The following is a 20,298-nucleotide window of genomic DNA, read 5'->3' on the forward strand; positions in this document are numbered from 1 at the left end:
GTGCGAGGAAAATACAATACTATTCCATCATATTACTTTTAATTTATTTGAATTTTGAAATTTCAGAATAATCTCTTAAGCCTTTTGGTCTCCAGAGGAGTAAATCTTCTGTACATCATACCTTGAGATAAAAGCAGTGAGTTATTTACCTGTCATTTTTCTTTCCTAAAAGTTCTCTGCACCTTTCTCCTGCATATAGGAAATTCCTCATTCTCCTTTCTCATTCTCCTTATCTTTTGATTCCAATTATAAAAATGTATTTTCCAGTCTACTTTTATTCTACTAAAGTCAAGAAAGTGACTATAGATAACTGTGTGTCTGAAGCATGGACAGCTTGTGTGGCCCTGAAGTGGCCCTGAACAAATCCCCAACTGAAAACAAACTCAGGAGTGAAAGTCCATTGATACTGTATTTATAGATGGCTTTTTCTCTTTTCACAGGCGACTTGAGCCAGTTATTACTTTCCATGTCTTTCTGTGTCTAACCACTTAATGACACCTAGCTAACTCAAGCTCAGTTATTATGAGACTCAAACTTTATCCTGACTGTGTATTCTCTAAACTATTTGTCAAAGATAGATTTTATTTCCAAAGCTTGACATATTTAACCCATAATCACATGCTTTCTGCATTTTGTCTCCTTCATTACATGTTAACTGATAAATCAACAGGGAACTCATCTTCACAGATTTTCTCATGAATCATGTGATGTTCTGTAGATAAATCATTCTCACATTTACGCAAATACAGTGGATTAGAACTTTTGTTTCTGGAAGAGCTCCTTCAGCTGTTGTTCAGTTGTTGCTTCTTTCTGTTGCATCAGCTCCCTGGCTCCCTTGGTCACTCCCCAGCCATCTGGCTTTGACATGGAGGGACAATATGGCCTCCCTGAAGCAGGTTTCAGATTCTCCCAGTATTCTTTTCTTGCCCTAAAGAAAGAAGAGGAAATGTAGGGTGTTTTCCAGCACCTCACAATACTAAAGGAAAAGTGGCTTAAATCACCATTGCAAAGGGTCATCTGTTAGTAACTTGCACATACCAACTTTGTATTTGAGTACAGAAGTATAAATGAACACAGGCAATGAAATGCTACATCCCTAAAAAGTATCTTTCCATCCTTGAAAGCAACACTTTAAGGCACTCATCATTAGGAGCTGTTTTACAGCACTCTTGGCAGTTTTTGATCTTTCATGAATTACTTTCATGTTAATTCAGACCAAATCATCATTTTAAAGAGGGATGAGAATTTCTGGAGCTCTCTTACTGCCACTTCACTCCTTTCCCTGCTCCTAGATCAGATTTAATTATGCAAAATCATTAAGACATGGAATGTTTACAGTGGTATTTAGACCTCCATATCAGTTAAGCCAGTATCTTGCATGGACCAATATAACCCTTTGCATGGAGTATGTTGGTATGCTTTCCAGTTCAGATGTACATACCTTGCCCTGACCCAGGGTTTGGTATGCATGCTCAGGCTATCACCCCAGCTACCATGTTTCTCAGAAGCTTCTGGCAAAAATCCTCTTTCAGGACCCAGCTCCTCAGCTATTGCTCGGATGTGATATGGCTCAAATCCACAGCAACCTCCAATGTAACGAATTCCTAAGTCATAGGCTTTTCTTGCATATTTTTGAACATCCCATCTGGTTACAATTCTTGGCTCCAGACCTGCAAAGACATTAATAATTTGAGTTTCCACCATGCTCCGTGTCAGCACATTTTTTGGTAAGAAATAATGTTGTCGAGACACTTGCACATTGTTTGCAAAACTGGTCCTAGATGTAAATGTTTGAACTCTCTGAGCTAGAATTAATGATGCAAACTTTCAGAAGTCTAGCTTTTAGATTCTGCTATGCTCTGCTGAGCTGTGCTGCCTGTAAGCTTTTTTTTTTTGGCCTTGCAAAATGGTTCCTAATGTGTTCTGAGACTAATTAAGCCCTAAGTCACATGCTTCCCATTTGACCAGAGTTGTTAGCTGGAGTATGGGAATACTTTCAATGTTACGTCCGTATTTTCCAAAGAGCTCCTAATAAACCATCAGTTTCAGTAAATCTGATTCCAGTGCTCTAATCTGTGAAATGAGAAGGTATCCATTTACCTGCAACAGGAATAAGCCTACTCGTTATTCCTCAGGAATGCTTACTACACTTTTCTCCATGATCAGCTAGTGGCAGCCCATTGTTTCACTGAGAGCTGGGATCTGTAGCTGTTTCCTAGTCTATCCCTTACTTTGTTATAATCCCAGCCATAAGCAGCTCACTGCTTCAAAACACTGTGTTCCTTGTGGAAAGTTCTGTGTGCAGACCAGTTAGGATGCAATCTTTATTTTGAACTCATCTCTCTGTTGCTGGTCATGGTGAGCGGAGTGAAGGGTTAACCAAACTGAGATGAAGGACTTGTGGAAGGAAAGGAATAGAAAGAGAAAAGAACAAGGAAAAGCACACATCAAAGGGAAGAAGGCACAAGAGTAGCAGAAGTGGAAAGAAAATACTAAGGACTGAAGGAGAAACTCTAAGGAATAAAAATACAGAAATAAAGGAATAAAGATCTTCCCACTTCTTTATGCACATCGGCAGGAGATACACAAGCATGGTTATCAGGCGAGTGCAGCGTCATGTCTGTGCGCTGAACACTCTGCCACGCAAAGAAGCCTTGTTGAAGTAGCAAGGCTTTAGCAACACAGCAGACAAGTAGGCTGCTTCTCCCTGCGTCCTTTCCCAAAAATGCCCAACATGCAAGAAAGTGAAACAAAGCAGGTCTACTCTAAGTCAAATGGGTAGTTAAGAGGCAGGGTCAGAAAATAAAAAGCAGAAGGAAAAAAATGAAATGTTCTTAAAAAGAATGTTATTGGTCTTGGAGGGAAAGACTGAAAAAAAAGGAAAAGTAGATGGTCTAGTATCAGAAGCAAAACCAGATAAAGCTATCTTAGAAATGTGCTTAAATAAAAGTAAGCTTGTCTACAGTCCTGCAGATATAAGAGAAAGAACCAGAAGCACAAATTCATTAATTCCTTGACTCTCATGTATCATTAAAAAGCTAATGCAAAATTGATAGAAAATTATCAATGGTAGCATCTTGCACTCAATTTATACCTGTGTAAACAACTAAACTCAAGGGGAACAATATGGAGTGTTTCCTTGTCTTCTCCATCACCGACCATGTCATAATCCATGGGACCTGATGAGATGCATCCAAGGATCCTGAGGGAACTGGCAGATGAAGTTGCTAAACCACTATCCATCATATCTGAAAAGTCACAGCACACTGGTGAAGTCCCAGTGACTGGAAAGGGGGAACAAGAGCCCCCGTTTTTATAAAGAGAAAAGAGGAAGACCTGGAGAACTACAGGCCAGTCAGTCTCACCTCTGTGCCTGGCAAGATTATAGAGCAGAATCTTCTGGAAAGTAGGCATATGGAAAACAGAGAGGTGGTTGGTAACAGTCAGCATGACTTCACTAAGGGCAAATCATGCCTGACAAATGTGATGGCCTTCTATTATGAGGTTACAGCATTGGTGGATGAGAGCAGAGCAACTGACATCATCTGCCTGGACTTGTGCAAAGCATTTGATACTGCCCTGCACAAGATCCTTATCACTAAAATGGAGAGACATGGATCTGACAGGTGGAACACTCAGTGGATAAGGAATTGCCTGGATGATCATACTCAAAGAGTTGTGGTCAACAGCTTGATGTCTGGGTAGGGATCAGTGATGAGTGATTTTCCTCAGGGGTCTGTACTGGGACCAGTATTATTTAACATCTTTGACAGGGACACAGACATTGAGATTGTGTGCACTCTCAGCAAGTTTGCAGATGACACCAAGCTAAGTGATGTGTTTGGCAGTGTAGAGGTAAGGGATGCCATCCAGAGGGACCTTGACAGGCTTGACATGTGTGCCTGCGCGAACCTCATGAAGATCAACAAGGCCAAGTGTAAGGTCCTGCACCTGGGTTGAGGCAATCCTAAACATGGATACAGGATAGGTGATAAGTGGATTGAGAGCAGGCCTGATGAGGACTCGAGGGTACTGGTGGACGAAAAACTGAATATGACCTGACAGTGTGCACTCACAGCCCAGAAAGCCAACTACTGTATCTTGGTCTGCATCAAAAGAAACGTGACTGATTAGATATTAGGAAGAAGTTATTTACTGTGAGGGTGATGAGGCATTGGAAGAAGTTGCCCAGAGAAGTTGTGGATGCCCCCTCCCTGGAAGTGTCCAAGGCCAGGTTGAATGGGGCTTTGAGCAATCTGGTCTAGTGGGGCTAGAACTAGATGGTATTTAAGGTCCCTTCCAACCCACGCAGTTCTATGATTCTGTGAACCAGTCCTTGTGCTTCAGGAGTAGAAGGATGGCAACAACCTCACCTCTCTGAGGAAGCAGAAATAGACCCTGCCGTAAGAACCAGCCATGCATGTGATGAAACATAGTGATAGCAAACAAGCAGTATTCTATGAAAAAAAGTTGCCACGTATATCATATTTTTGTGGGATTTTCCTCTTCCCAAAATTGACTAACGTTCTATTTCCCATGCCAGTCAATACATTTCTTATCTTTGCTTTACTCAGAATTAATTATCTATAGCTTAATGGCTTATGTTAACATTTATAGTAAAAAGAGATTGAATTTTTCATCATTTTTTAATGAGAACATTGTAACCTGCTCCTAGATGTAGCACCTCTATACATCTACTCTTGAGATAATTTGGTATGCTTTGACTGACCAAAGTCCACTTGGAATTAAATCTGGCCAGGGATGTCAAAGACAACAAGAAGGGCTTCTTCGAGTGTGTAACCAGCAAAAGCAAGGTTAGGGAAAATACAGGCCCGCTGCTGAGTGAGGTGGGTGCCCTGGCGACGGAGGATGCAGAGAAAGCAGAGTTACTGAATGTCTTCTTCCCTTCCTTCTTTACTGCTAAGATCGGCCCTCAGGCATCCCAGACCCTAGAGACTGGATAGAAAGTCTAGTGAAAGGAAGACTTTCCCTTGGTTGAGGAGGACCAGGTGAGAGATTGTTTAGGCAAAGTGGACATTCACAAATCCATGGGCCTCAACGGGATGCATCCACAAGTGCTGAGAAAGCTGCCAGATGTTATTGTTAAGCCACTCTCCATCATCTTTGAAAGGTTGTGGAGAACAGGAGAGGTGTCTGAGGACTGGAAGAAGACCAAGTCTTTTAAAAGAGCAAGAAGGACAACCCAGGAAACTACAAGCCAGTCAGCCTCACCTCCATCCCTGGAAAGATGATGGAACAACTTATTCTGGACGTCATCTCCAAGCATGTGGAGAAAAAGAAGATTGTCAGGAGTAGTCAGCATGGGTTCATCAAAGGGAAATCATGTTTGACCAACCTGATAGCTTTCTATGGTAGTATGACTGGCTGAGTAGATGAGGGGAGAGCAGTGGATGTTGTCTACCTTGGCTTCAGCAAGGCTTTTGACACCATCTCTCACAATATCCTCATAGGCAAGCTCAGGAAGTGCGGATTGGATGAGTGCACAGTGAGATGGACCATGAACTGGCTGGATGACAGAGCTCAGAGCTCAATGGTACAGAGTCTAGTTGGGGGCCTGTAGTTAGTGGGGCTCCTCAGGGGTCAGTGTTAGGTCTAGTCTTGTTTAACCTGTTCATCAGTGACCTGGATTAAGAGACTGAGTGCACCCTCAGCAAGTTTGCTGATGATACCAAGCTGGGAGCAGGGGTTGACACACCAGAAGGCTGTGCTGCCATCCAGTGAGACCTGGACAGGCTGAAGGACTGAGCATGGAAGAACCTGATGAACTTCCACAAGGGCAAGTGTAGGGTCCTGCACCTGGGGAGGAATAACCAGTACAGGCACCAGTACAGGTTAGGGGTGGACCTGCTGGAAAGCAGCACTTTGGAGAGGGACCTGGGAGTCCTGGTGGACAACAGGTTGACCATGAGTCAACAATGTGCCCTTGTGGCAAAGAAGGCCAATGGTATCCTGGGGTGCATTAGGAAAAGTGTGACCAGCAGGTGGAGTTAGGTTCTCCTCCCCCTCTACTCTGCCCTGGTGAGGCCACATCTGGAGTACTGCATCCACTTCTGGGCTCCTCAGTTTAAGAAGGATAAGGAATTACTGGAGGGAGTCCAGCAGTGGGCTACAAAGATTATCAGGGGTCTTGAGCATCTTTCTTATGAAAAGAGACTGAGAGAGCTGGTCTGTTCAACCTGGAGAAGAGAAGGCTGAGAGGTGATCTCATCCATGTTTATAAATATCTAAAGGGTGGGTGACAAGAGCATGGGACGAGACACTTCCCAGTGGTGCCAAACAATAGGATGAGGGGCAACAGACACAGAACACAGCATAAAAGGTTCCATCTGAATACGAAGAGAAACTTATTACTTGGAGGGTGGCAGAGCACTGGAACAGACTGCCCAGGGACATTGTGGAGTCTCCTTCTCTGGAGACATTCAAAACCTGCCTGACACATTCCTCTGTGATCTGCTCTGGTGAACCTGCTTTAGCAAGCTAGTTGGACTAGATGATCTCCAGAGGTCCCTTCCAACCCCAACAATTCTGTGATTCTGTGATTTATTTCTAAAACATAGTCCTTGCTTAACTGATGACATTTTAGAGCAATTGCAGTAACACAGAAGGGAAAACAGAGAAAAGTCGAAAAAGTTCTATAGATAAATAAGTATTGCTGGCATCTAAATGCTGGAGTTTCCCAATAAAACATAGCCAATACTATTCTAGAAACTGAGATCTTGTTCACCTGTACAGAGGTTATGTACACTTCAAATATCTAAACACTCCCTTATGCATATTGTCTTCCACAAAAAACAGAGTTAACTGGGTCAATTTAACAATTATTTACCAAACAGCTTATCTGCTGTAAAGTGATCAGTTGCTCCTTATGGGTATTGAAAACATTCAGAAAAAAAGTCTTCTCCAATTGACTCATCAAATTTCTGAAAACTGAGATGTCACACAGGTTGCTTATAACATACAAGCCAAGAACCATAACAAATGAAGGAGAGAATCCTTCAATTCACTTGATTACTTACTGCATCTGTTCTATCTTTTTTTGCTTGCAATCATAGGAGTTATATGAAGGAATGAATAGGATAAATGAGTTCCAAACGTTTTTAAACATCCCAGAGTATTTTCAGAACTCAGACATGTTATTATCGTTTAATGAATGCCTCAAGCTCATGCTTTATTTCCTTCATTTATCTAAAGAGAGGAATTAAAAACTAAAAAAATCTTCCTGCAAATCACATCTATCTCTCAAATTTTTTTGCTACAAATTCAAGTTCTGAACATTTTGATACCTTATCTTATAGTCTAATCTTGAAAAGAAAAGTGTATACCTGAAAATGAAAGCACTTTTCTAATACTTTTTAAAATATTTAGGCTGATTTTGTCCTTTTATCTTGAAGACATGTGATCCTCTCCATCCCGGGTAGAAATAAGCCCTGAATACACAAGCTTTATATACACATAAAGTGGCTGAATCTTTCAGTCTTTGTAGAAATTCTCCTGAGCGTACATGTGACAAATCTATCTCCAAACTGCTAATCCATTTGTTAGCTATTTCAGAGAACATACTCCCTCTTCTGGTTTCTTTCTAATCTCACTCACATTAGACAGTTACACATGCAAGACTGAGCCATTGACTGCAATAATCATGCTCCCATATCCAGTTCAGTGTATGCATTGTATATTAATTCCTTATGTAGGTAAATATTATTGGGCTTGTGAGACAGACATCAAAACCCAGAATGGTGGGGAGCTCCAGTGCAAACATATTTAAGTCTGGGGGGTATTTATTTGCCCTTGTCCATTTCTTTGGAGTGTTTACAGCTGTGCTGAACAAGGTTCCATAGCACAAGGAAGAACTAAATTTTTAAACTATGTTTAGGTTGTGGCACTTTGACTATAATTTCACTTTCAGTCACATGTTGTGATACTACTGAAATACTCTCAGTATGTGGATGATCTTTATTCCAATATGACACTGCGATCCCTCTATGGAAAATGCCAGACAGGACAATTAAGACTGATCCTATTGTATAGAGGGATACCTTGCAGTTTCAGCTTTACTAAAAGCTGGGGTGGGGGGAGGAAGAGACAATAAAAAATGTAGATATATGTATATAGTCTTGTCTTACCAAAGGGAAATTCTGGCAGATCAATAAAACCCTGCTTTCCACAATCGGGTGTATGGAAAGCAAGTGGTTGGGACATCAGGTGGGCTTTCAGTTTAGCAGCCTGCAAGCCCTCTTTCATCAGTTTCACTGTTTCCAGGCAAGTATCTGCATCAAAATGGCAGTTGACTCCAACAATAGAAGCACCTAGGAGGAGGAAAATAACTTCAAGCCACATTTCCCAGGAAGTGGGAGATGAAAGTTCACAGCATTCCAGAAGCAGAGCAGTTCATCTTACAGCAGCATTGTGAAAACAAGGCAGTTGGTTTAGAGCCAGCCTCAACTCTCCTGAGGCTTCCATTTACATCTCAGCTGCACTCCTCTTTACCTTCCTGATGATGAATCACATTCCTCACCCTCATAAAGTTGCTTTTCTTATCAGTGCTTAATCAATGAAGACTATGTACAGCCACCTAGGAACCTGCTGGCTATTTGCGTAACACAGGTTCTGGCTTTCAATTCCAAACCTAACTCCGAAGGAAAAGAGTAGTTTGGAACAGATATAATAAACTATACCATAATTCATCATGCCCCTGATTCATTTATTCTGCCTTTCACCTTGTCCTGCAGAAAACACAGTCTTTGATAGGAAAAAGATTAGTCTTTTCATCCTCTGATTCTTTCATCTTGGATTTGAACTGTGTTCCATACTAAAAACACAAGCAGAGAATCAAAGGTGGCTTTGGATTCTGCTAATGTTTCATAATTGTGATCCCACAAGTTGGGGCTGGCTCAGCAATCAAATTTGAGTAGTTTTAGGATTTTGCCCTATTCAGTATCAGCTGCCTGTGGCTGTTGCTCCCAATACCGTCCAGGTTAACAAGGATTTCATAGCTGCTTTTTCACATCTTCTTTGCAAGACTGCTGTAGTAAAGTTGACTTAAAAATTTTTCTACAGGGTCAAAACTTCTGTCAGACATAATTGGGAAGCTACCTACTTGATATCCACATCCATTTATCTCAGTACTTAATGTCTTCACTTCTTTGTTTCATACTTTCAAAGGGCATATTAAAAGCGGATTCTTACCAGCCTTTACCAGTTGGACAGCACATTGTCCAGGGGGCACACCATGCATGTCTCCTTCTGGACCAATGCACATCGTAGCTGCAACTGGCTTTCCAGATTCTTTTAGAACTTCAACTGCCCAGACAGCCTCTTCAACGTGTTCAAAATACTGAAAGAAATTAAAACTGGACTATTTTTGTTCCTTGGACATAAAGCATAAACACATTAATCCAGACCAGACATTCACCAGCAATACAATGACTTGATCCTTTTATGATTTACACTAGCAGAATTCAATTGAGTTCACTGATCACAGAGGTTAGAAAAATCTTTTTAAAAGTCAGTAAGTAAAACGGAATAAAAAATAATTATACTCCTGTTTCAGAATAAGAATGCCCATACAGGCAGTTAAACAGGGATTTATCCCCAAAGGACTATTTTTTTCTAGAAAAGTGATCTTACGTTGACCGCTTGCAGTGTATGGGATAAAATAGGAACTAGCACATTAATCTATCCTCTTTGCACCAGTGTAGAGTGTGACTTGACTGAGGTAGAAATTTAGGTTTCTAGGTTCTATTCTAGGATGCTTGTAGATGCTGCTGTGCATTTAGAAAAATACCCAATACTACTAGAATAGAAGCATAACATAAATTTATAAAGGAAGAAGCAATACATACTTGAACTCGCTAAAGCACACTGGACAACAGTTAACAACAGTTAACACTGTGGCAGTTGAGGGCATGTAAGTTTTCTATAGATTTACCTCAGCAATGAGGAAGTCCACATTCTTCTTCATAAAGACATCTAGTTGCTTTCGAAAGGCTGCTTTAACCTCCGTTTTATCCTTACAGCTTAAGTATGATGGTGTTTGACTGACACCTCCAGCCACTAAAGCATCACCTTCATTAGCCACTTCTCTTGCAATGTCACAAGCAGCTTCATTCACTTTCTGGCACTGTATAAATACAGATTGTGTCAGTTTTACCTGGTCAGAGATATGCATGCAATTTCAGAGCACAAAAAAGACAAAAAGAGTCAAAAGCCATAATGGCTGCTTCGTCTTCTTCTAAAATTTAAATGGATTTCTTAGTAATATTGATGAGGAAGATCAGGCCCTTTAAAAAAAACACAACGAACACTAGGAAACAAATTTCTTGTCACCTCTAAGTTATCATATCAAATAATACAAAAACAAATTACCTTTAATACTTCTTACATCAATAAATAAAAAGCAAATAAAAAGCAAATACTTGGTGTGAAGTGGAATTTTCTTTGTCTCTTAGAAAACGAGTTAGTTACACTCAAGTGTATAATTTTATTTTGACATTTTGTGGATGGAAAACAAAATACGTAGTAGTTGTAATTGATGACTTCTTAATTAAGCCTTGAGTGTTTTCCTGTTGTCCAGATTGTTCTAATTTCTGACTTGGAATATCTCCACGGATACGAAAATATTCCTTCCTCCCCGCCCTCTGGAGAATTTTCTCTGTTTGCAGAGATTGAAATAGACAATAGGACCAAAGGGTAAAGGATTGGAGAGAACACTCAATGGCAAACCTTCTCGTCTCATAGGAACTATCTAGAAATGTTTGTGGCAGAATTCTGAGGGGAGCTGGTGCCTGCGAGTGAACACACCCAATATCCTACAACTTCTTTGTGCAGGGGGTAAGAAAACACCAACATGATACTTCTGTTGCTGTAACAGATTACTCTTATACATGAGAAGGGGAATATAGACCACAGTGTATACCTTGGATTTTTTAGCTCTTTCTTACTTTATTGAAGACATAGTTCTAAAAAACATTCTGTTCTCCTTAGCCACTCATTATTCTCTAGGATTCTTCGCCATTGTTGCAGTTGATGTGTTTCTCTGGATGTTAAAGCATTTCTTTTTGTCAACTGATTTTTCTCTCTGTGCACTTAGTCCCCGCCTGTACTTTTTGTATCAAAACTCCAGTTAACTAACTGCCTCAGATGAGACAAATACAATGTGAGTATCCTCTCACCTCACTTCATCCTTGCCTCATTTGGGGTTTTTTTTGTCCTTTAACCTTGTCTTTCTTGCTATTCCAAACTCTGAAATTGTGTCATCTCATTCTTTGGTCCTCAAATATAGAAAAACTGTTATGACAAACCATGAAAGTACTTGATAATCTCTCTACTAAACCTTTGGAATGAATCCGTTTATTTCATATCTCCATCAAAACAGAGTTTTACTCACACTTATTTTCTCAGCTACATAATTGCCCCTGTTCTCCAGTTTGTCTTCACTGGCATAGAAGGTGAATGTCTGCAGAACACTGGATCCAGCTCTGAGGAATTCCCGGTGAAGCTGACGAACTACAAAGAATTTAAAGAGACAAGAGACGTTTGATAGAGTTACTACAGCTGTTATCCCAAAATTAAATGCTTATTGAAGTAATGTTACTGTAAAATAAATGATACTGTGTTTCCTAGAAAAGCCATTATGAGAGACTAGAAGCAGTTCCCCAATCTGTGTAGAATTCCTTTCTTCTCACACTCACAACATTAGGTAGAAAACTTTCTCCTTAGTTACTCTCTGCTAAGAATGACCAAAGATTTCTATTTTATTTCAGCAGATTCAGTTATGCATGCCACCTTGCCTGTCTTCAGCTTTGTGCTGGTTTGATTGAAAATGAGTTAATTTTCTTCATGCAGTTAGAAACCTTTCTTTTCCATAGCTAGGACTGCCCTTATTAGGACTTAGTTTGAGAACAAGAGGTAACACCCCAGCACAGAGTTAATGTTTTTAATCGCCCTAGTCTGAGAGCCAAGGACTGCTGTGAATGCCCTACCCAGAGGTGTGAGGCATTGAGGAAGGGGGACATGGATGGGGCAGAGCTTGACTGACATCCAGACTGATCAATGAGAGTATTCCATCCCATTAGTGCCATGCTGCAGATTTAAAGAGAGTTGTGATCTTCTATTCTCTTGCTTACTCACTCTCCTCTTTACTCTTGGAGACCTGTTTTGGGGGAGTTCTGTTTGGGTAGTTTGGCCTTTTGCCATCTTGCCATTTTGGGGGCCTTTCTGACTTCTTCTCTTCTCTCTGGGATCGGCTGTTGGGACCAGGTGCTGCTGCCTGGGACTGGCTGCTCGGTGTAGACCAAGTTTGTGAGGAATTGCCTTGAGTATCTTTTATTTTACATTCTATTTATCTTATATGTATACGTATTTATATTTACTAGTAGTGTATTAGTATTTTGTTATTTTATTAAACTGTGTTTATCTCAGTCCAAGTTTCTCCCTTTCCTTTTGATTCTCTCCCCTATTTGGGGGGTGGGGAGCTGGGTGAGTGTAAGAGATGATGGCTCTCAGCATACGGTTTGAGCATGTGTGGAAGACAGTGGTCTTAACACATGGCATAAGTGTGGAAGGCTGAGATATTGTGAATTATTTGTCTCTAAGCTAAAATAATATGCTTAAGTCCTGCTTGTTACAGAAAAATGCTTGCTCACGCTTCTTGCTTAATTGGGCCTGCTGTAAAGGCCTAAATACAGTGAATTAAAGTGCAAAATGCATGATCACTGTGAACTGCTAAAACTCAAAGAATGCTTGAAGCTTGTGTAAGCTCAAGTGAAGCTCCAGTGATAACAGCCACCAACATGTGCGACCAGGCCTGCAGTGTGCTCAAGCAATGCCTGCCACCAACTGCCATGAAACTACCAGGTTACGACTAGCAAGTGTTTTCTCTGCTAGTACAGTATTTCATTTCTAATTACAGCCTAGGGTAACTACACTGTGATTTAACACAAGGCTTCTTTTCCCAGCAGTCACAAAGACTCATCCAGGAACACAGATTACAGAAGAGCTACAGTTGAAAAAGTCCCTGGAATCTGCCTGAACTACCAGGATCAGATTTCAGTCTTAACAACCCTTACACAGAGTCAAAACATTCTTAGTGCAGGGATCATTCTTCTTCCTACAGCATTAAAATAGCATACTGATCCTAAATAAAAGGGCTGTCTCTTTGTGTTTCCAGTGCTCCATAGTTTGGTTTTCTGTTCCTCCCATGAGAAGTCATTGATGAAAACTAATCAAGAAATTGGAAAAGGAAAAAAGAATGTACGAATATTTTCACAAATGATCTGTGACATTTCTATGTTAAAGCAGATTTGTTTATCCTCATGGTTACTCCTCTTTAAATATTGTTTTTGTATTCCTAGAAGAATTATATGCATCAATAGGGATGCTCACATAGATAGGCAAATAAAATATAATCTAACACACATGAATAAAGAACTTCATATCCCAAGCTATCAGGTATGTGAACAGGAGATTCTTGAATGGGTCTACATTTTGAGGGAAAGAAAAGTATTATAACTATCATCCTGAATCTCATTCAACCCCAGGCAAATCATTTTTACCAGTAGAATATGCTGTTACTATTAAAGCCCACAGTCCAAACCACTCTGTAATTTACTTCTTGTGTGACTTCCAGCATGTTACTGAAGCTGCGTTTTCTTCCACCATTTGAGAAATGGGCATAACAGCCACAGATGTGGCTAAACAATTATTAACAACTTTATGCATTTTAGGAGTCAGGTGTACAACACTGAATTTTCATTTAAATCCACCATGAGTTGGACATTTCACAAAAGACACAGACTTAAGCTGATAGAAGACGGGGGCAATAAATGTCTGTGCATATTGCTCACTACACAGCAATACCTGACCTGGCTCAGAAGAAATATTTCTATGTCATTTCTAAATTTGTCAGCCTGGAAAAACTTCTCTCTTGCAATGGAGACAGCGGCCTCACACTTGTCCTTTTTTTTTTCCTCCATTCATTGCTGCATTCTCAGAACCCCCCTCCTTTTCCCTCCTTCCTTACAAAGACAAGAAGGTCTGGTAGTTGTACAGGTTTTGCACCAGCTGGCTCAGCCAGTTGCTCCTTCTGTTCTTTACACTTGCTTTCAAAGTAACATGACCCTTGAGCATGCAGGAGCAAATTCAGTAATGGAGAGGAGGCAGCACACTGCACTGAAAGAAATGAACACATTTCCAGTGAAGGGTGCATATATAAATAGCCTACAAGCAGCTTATAAAAAAGTTATGTTATGTTACAGACAGGAGCAATATGCTCTAGCAAATCAGTAGCCATGCTTAGAAGTCTGGCTACTAACCTATGATTACTGAACACTTATTTAGAGCAAATCTGTGTGCCAATTTAGCCAATTTAAGCCATTTGCAACTGCCTCTCTGTAACGTCATGTCTTGCATTCCACTCGGATGGAGACCTGTGCTTCCCGAAAGGATATATGGAGAGGATCAATGGCTTTTGGGGTGCAAAATAAGTAGCAAAAGAGGTAATAAGGAGCATGAGATAAGTGGTATTATTTGTGAGATGAAATGTGTAGAGGCAGACAAAAGTAGAGGAAGAGAGAAAAACAGAGAGAGATTATGCCTTTTGGGGAAATGAGAGTCAGCAAATTAGGTCATCAGCCTCTAAACTTTTGCTGAAGCTCTGCATTATCTAAGACTGTCCGTGACCCTAAGATAGGCATTCTATACACAAAGTGATACTTGAAGGCTGGGAAGGTTTAGGCTGAATAAATAGGTAAGGTGTACGACACAATGCAATGGAGAGGGCTAAGATCTCTTTATTCACTCCTCTTCCTTCCTCCTGTACAGAAAAGGGAAAGAAAGTGGAAAGAAAAGGGAAAGAAAAGGGAAAGAAAAGGGAAAGAAAAGGGAAAGAAAAGGGAAAGAAAAGGGAAAGAAAAGGGAAAGAAAAGGGAAAGAAAAGGGAAAGAAAAGGGAAAGAAAAGACTAATTTGGAGGAGAAAACACTTAGAACAAAGAAATCTTTTTTCCCCACGATAGTCTGAACTGGCTTGTGGGACTAACTGCACATCGAATTACAGGGGCAAATGCTTTCTTGTAATGAAGCATACATAAATAGATAATAGCATCCACTTTTGCACTATTTATGCTAAACACTCTAATTTTAATGCTGGGAGGCATAGAATGATTGTTTGTTTTGTCTTCCTCCACTTTAAGGGAGTTACTCCATTAAACGTTTATTGTAATTTTAGGGTCTTATGAGGTTTATCATTTGCCATTTCACAGTGAAGCTGGGTACAGTAAATACTCCTTTTCTGTTCCACTGTTTATTAAAAACTGCTATTTTCCTGAAATAACGAATAAATATTTTTTAATAAATTAATATAGATTGTTTAAATCCTAGAATGGGTAGAACACAACAAAACAGATAACTGCAGAATTATTTTTCACAAGATATTTTAAATGATAAGCTTTATATCAGCTCAAGGACAGACTGGACAATTCTATGAGAGAGAAATCACTGAATGTTATTAAAGATAGCGCATCTGGGTCAAAAAGTGCCTGGGCTGCAAATTACTGAAGACTAGGAGAGCATTCTGGAGAGGTATCACTGTATGTTTGCACGACTCATATTTTTACTCAGCCAACTGCCTTTGGTCAGTGTTAAGAGCAAGAGAAAGGGATATGATGAGCATTTGGTCTATAGATTCTTAGGCTATTCTCAACAGTGAAATTCTACCATGTCAAGGAACACTTCTGTGTAAAAACTCCTACAGGTTCCTATATATTTTTTTATTTATCCAAGTGTGGTTTTGTTCAGTACAGAATTATAATTTCCCAGTAAAACTGACCTGCTTCTGGATGTTCTACTGTTGCTTCAGGAGTCCAAGGCCCAGCTTTTACATATCCCCTCTTTTCGAGAGCAAAGACAAATCCTCCATCTCCAATCACAATTTCTCCAGCATCTAAGCGCTCTAGAATACCCTGAAGAAAGCAAGAGGAAAAGGTAACAATTACAGTTCTTCATTTTTGTGAGCTTCCTTTGTCTCATTTGCCATTTCCCATGTTTGCAAAGCAGACATATTTGTGGGTTACCAGATACATTTTTGCCATAATAAAAAGTAATCCATTTCCCTATTGAATTTCTCTTTAAAGAATGGCAGACAGTCTGTTTTGCAACATAAGATTTTAATATGTGCATATACATTATGTAAGACTTTTCATTAGTCAGTTTTATTTTATTTCACAAATATGGTCCCCAAAACTAGAATTCAACGGTCCAATTCCATTCCTGTGAAAGTAAAAGACTGTCTTAAATTCTCTTGTAAAATATATTAGAAACTTCTTAAAACTAAGCACAAGTATCACTGACCTCTTTATTAGCTCATTTGCTCCTTAGCTACAAATGACATCTTGACAGAGCTGCAGCAGGAGTAGGTTGTGACACAAGATGACACAACATAACATAAAAAATAATCATGTGACATTTTTTACCAAATAAGACACATCTCAAGACGCTGGCCTCCCATTTTCTGACAGACTTTTTACTGGCCTGGGTTTGCTTACCTAGACTTAGAAAATGTAAGAAAATCCTGCTTGTTTTCACAGCCCTGAAATGTTTTAAGATGCCAAGTTACAAACCTCATAGCACTCTGTGATTAACCTGGCTTCTGCCTTGAACTCCACGCTAATGCAAGGAAAGTGTTTGGTTTTTGTTTTGTTTTGTTGTTGTTTTTTGGTTTTGTTTTTGTTTTTTTGGTAAAATTAAAAAAAAAAAAGAAACATGAGAAGAACATATATGGGTTGCACCTAATATATACTGGTTTTTGTATTCCTTTCATTGCTTCATTGGCTTTTTCAATTTTTCCAAAAAGTACCTTGCTATTACACTAAATAGTACTAATTTCTACAACTGGATTACAGCCATAATTCTCCTTACTTTTAAAAGTGGATGAATGCAGACACATTACATTAACAAAGGTACGGGTACAGGAAAACAATAAAAGTTAAGGCAAAGATCTCCTTCCATAGTTATTGTTTCTTGTTGCCACACTAGCATTTCAGTAGATTAAATTTGAGGGAGTAGAAAAAAGAAAAGCCTTGTGGACACAGAGTTCAATGTGGTTTTTGTGTCAAGAGGAAGGGTTTTTTAACAAATAGCCTCCAACCTTTGGTAGATTATCATTATTGATAATTTCTCCTTCATTATTTCAATTATCTCACACCATACATGCAGGAAAATCAAACACTTATGATGCCTCAGCACCACCATTTAGGTGGAAAGGGAGTATGCCTTTCCAACAAGAAGGACCACTGTGCCAACTATACCAGTTCCAGCACCAAACACAGCAGTGTAAGGCGTCTTGGAGGCTACAAAGCCTGGCTGAGAGGGTCGACATCTTTGGCTCAGGCGCTGACATGGCAGAAAGGTGATGGGACTTCTCTGTACAGTGCTGCTGTGCTGATACATGATCTTGGCCAAGTGTTGGCTTGCACATCTCTGCATCACATTCCATTGCACACTTCGAACTTGCCAAAATACTGACCTGATTAATTTTAACTTCAATAATGTGTGCAAACTCTTTTTCTTTATTTCAGCAGAACCAGGGGAAAACTCAATCTGCAATAATGAATCTCCAAAACTTAGCGATTTTCAATGAGTCTACCAATTACGCCTCTCTACTAGGGCAATTCTGTTCTAAGCGTAAATGTCAGCAGGCTTTGTAAAGATTGTGTTTGCAATTAACTAATTTGCAGTTGTAACACAATGCCTCAAGTGGGGCCACAGAAAAGTACCCAAGGGATCTATGGTTGAGTCCCTGCTTCCTCTACCTGCCAAGGAACCTTCTACAGATGGAGCCTACTTCAGAAGCTTAATATGCAGAGAATGGGAGTGTGGAGGCAAAAAAAAACTTTAACACACGAGCAGCCTCAGTCATTGCTTTTTAATTGAACATTAAGTAATAGTTGCATGTTAATAGCATATATAGGTATTGTATTTAAATGCATGACAACAGGTTTTTTTTCTTTTAACAAGTCACTTGTAGGATTTAACACTAGTTTTTCTTCATAGTTCTAGCTTTTTGAAACTGCATTTTTAAACTATTTTCACTTTAGACACACAGAAGCAACATAACCCATGACTGACTATACTATAGCATCTTAATACATACTATATTTTGATATATTAAATCTAGCATTGAAGCATCTAACAGCAGGTGACATAACTATAAAGCACAAAGTACTTAATACGAACTTACTTTGTAAGTTAAGATTGGCTTAAAACATAAACAACTTTCTTGCAAACTGGTACTACCTCTTCACACAATTTTCACTTTATTTACACTTGGTAAAACACCATTGGTTCGAACAGCATATAGCTAGCACAATTTCAGCATCAACATTGGTTTGATCTGCTCCAGAAACCTACAGCTGTGTGCTCAGGCTCGATCCAGATCAAAACTGTATTGTCAGGTGATCTGGTAGTGCACAGATCTTGTATTAAATAAAAGGAAATAGTGTCTGTAAAAAGCTAACCAAGGCTTTTTTGACCTGTCTTTTCACTGCTATACTTTTACTGCCACGAACAAAGTTGCACCACAGAGTCCATACAACTATCCATGGAATGAGTGCAAATGTCTGTATGAAGATATTCCCTCAATCACCTTTAGGAATGTAACTGAACCATTGAAGTGAAAAGCCTGCTTGGTCTACCTATATCCCACCTTTCCATCAGTGGAGAGACAACAATTCAGATCTTAAGTGAGCCCTCAAGAGAAGCTGATCTCTGTCTACTGCCTGTGGGGGGCAATGAGGGCAACTGCCTTCTGCTAGGTGTCTGAAGTTACGCAGCGTAAGTTATGTGCCAAAAAATAAAAAGCAGAACAAACACCTCCACACCTCCTTCCTTTATATCTGATGTACAGGAAAGGCCTAGAACTCATAGAGTTCTTCCCATATCCTTCTATTCTCTTTCTCTAGACATATACTACACATAAACACAAGTAAAACCAGCTGTAAATAAGAAGTGTCCTATTAATAACAGTGTCCTCAGAAGACAGAATATGTGATTCCCCTGACCTTCCCAAGCAGCAGTGCAGAGTACGAGTACTACTGTATAGCAAAGAGTTTGGTTCAAGAACTGCTCATATGTTTGCCTTACTGGTCAGAATGGCTCATGCCTGGGTAACTTTTTATACTGGCTTATTTCATTAGCTAAATGAGAATGCAAACACCATGCATATATTAGGGACTGCACTCATATTACCAATGCTGTTGGCATTCAGTCATATAAACCAAGGGAAGAGCAATTTGGGGCTTTTAAACAGAGTTCGCAGGATGCTGGAGAAAGAAATCCCATCCAATGACAGTTTATGCTTAAAATATTTACAATTTCAATGTGTTGTGAGTACTTCTCAGTTTGCATATCAACTAATACTAAGCAAGATGGTTTTGAACTTGGGTGGTTCCAGTCTGTGTGTTCACAGAAATCAAAATTGTATGAGCTGTTACAGCATTAAGTTCAGTCTAACCTGTCTGTCTGTCTGTCTAGCCATCTATCTATCTATCTCTCTCCCTCTGTCTCTAATAATGGTGTCCAAAGGTCTTTAATGGCTCGATGCTGAATAGGTAGAGTTATTATTATGGTTTCACTTTAGCTTTTCAGAATATGATCTTACCTGCAGAAATACCGAGTACCTGACCGGGAGGTTAAGAAGCGCGGCTGGTGGGTGGTGCCGGCTGAGCAGCAGCTCTCCCGGACAGGCTCCGTGCGGGGCCCCGAGGCGGCGGAGGGACGGCCGGGCGCAGCGGCACCACGGCCCGGCCGCAGCACCGGAGCTGCCTCCCGCCCACCGCCCGGTCCCGCCGGGGCAGCGCCCGCACCGCGCCGGGCGGCGAAAGGGACCGCGGCGGGGGCACTTCTCCCAGCGCCCACACCGCCCCCGCGCCGGGCAGCGGAGCGGGACGGGCCCGCGGGGAGCGGGGCTGAGCGGGGGAAGGAGGCGGGAGAATTACCCTTTTGCCCTGTTTCCCGGTCTTCCCGATCGGCAGCATCTTCCTCGCCCAAGGACGCCGGTTGCCCGACTCTGCCCTGACGGCTCGGCCCGGAGGTCCACACACCCCGAGCGCTCAGCCCGCACTTTTATAGCCCGGGGAGGAGGCGGGCCGCAGTGGGCAGCGCTGAGGGCGACACCCCCGGCCGGCCCGGCTGCTGACCCCGCGGGGCGCCCTGGCACGGCCCGGGGCTGCCCCGCACCCTGCCGCCGCCGCCCCCGCCTGGCTCAGGGCCGGGAGGCGCCCGGC

At 40.9% G+C, this 20,298-nt stretch overlaps 1 protein-coding gene across 1 annotated transcript; it reads right to left on the bottom strand.

The window, feature by feature from the left end:
- Nucleotides 1-753: 753 nt before the first annotated feature.
- On the bottom strand, nucleotides 754-20,049 carry LOC308052198 (betaine--homocysteine S-methyltransferase 1; the record flags this gene model as incomplete). Its single annotated transcript, XM_080363018.1, has 8 exons — nucleotides 754-928; nucleotides 1,442-1,670; nucleotides 8,145-8,327; nucleotides 9,208-9,355; nucleotides 9,950-10,141; nucleotides 11,408-11,526; nucleotides 15,846-15,978; nucleotides 20,011-20,049. The coding sequence occupies 8 exons, from the start codon at nucleotides 20,047-20,049 to the stop codon at nucleotides 754-756; spliced, it is 1,218 nt and encodes a 405-aa protein (XP_080219144.1).
- Nucleotides 20,050-20,298: the final 249 nt, after the last annotated feature.

This window comes from Nesoenas mayeri (assembly GCF_963082525.1).
Source record: "Nesoenas mayeri genome assembly, chromosome: Z".
Lineage (NCBI taxonomy): Eukaryota > Metazoa > Chordata > Aves > Columbiformes > Columbidae > Nesoenas > Nesoenas mayeri.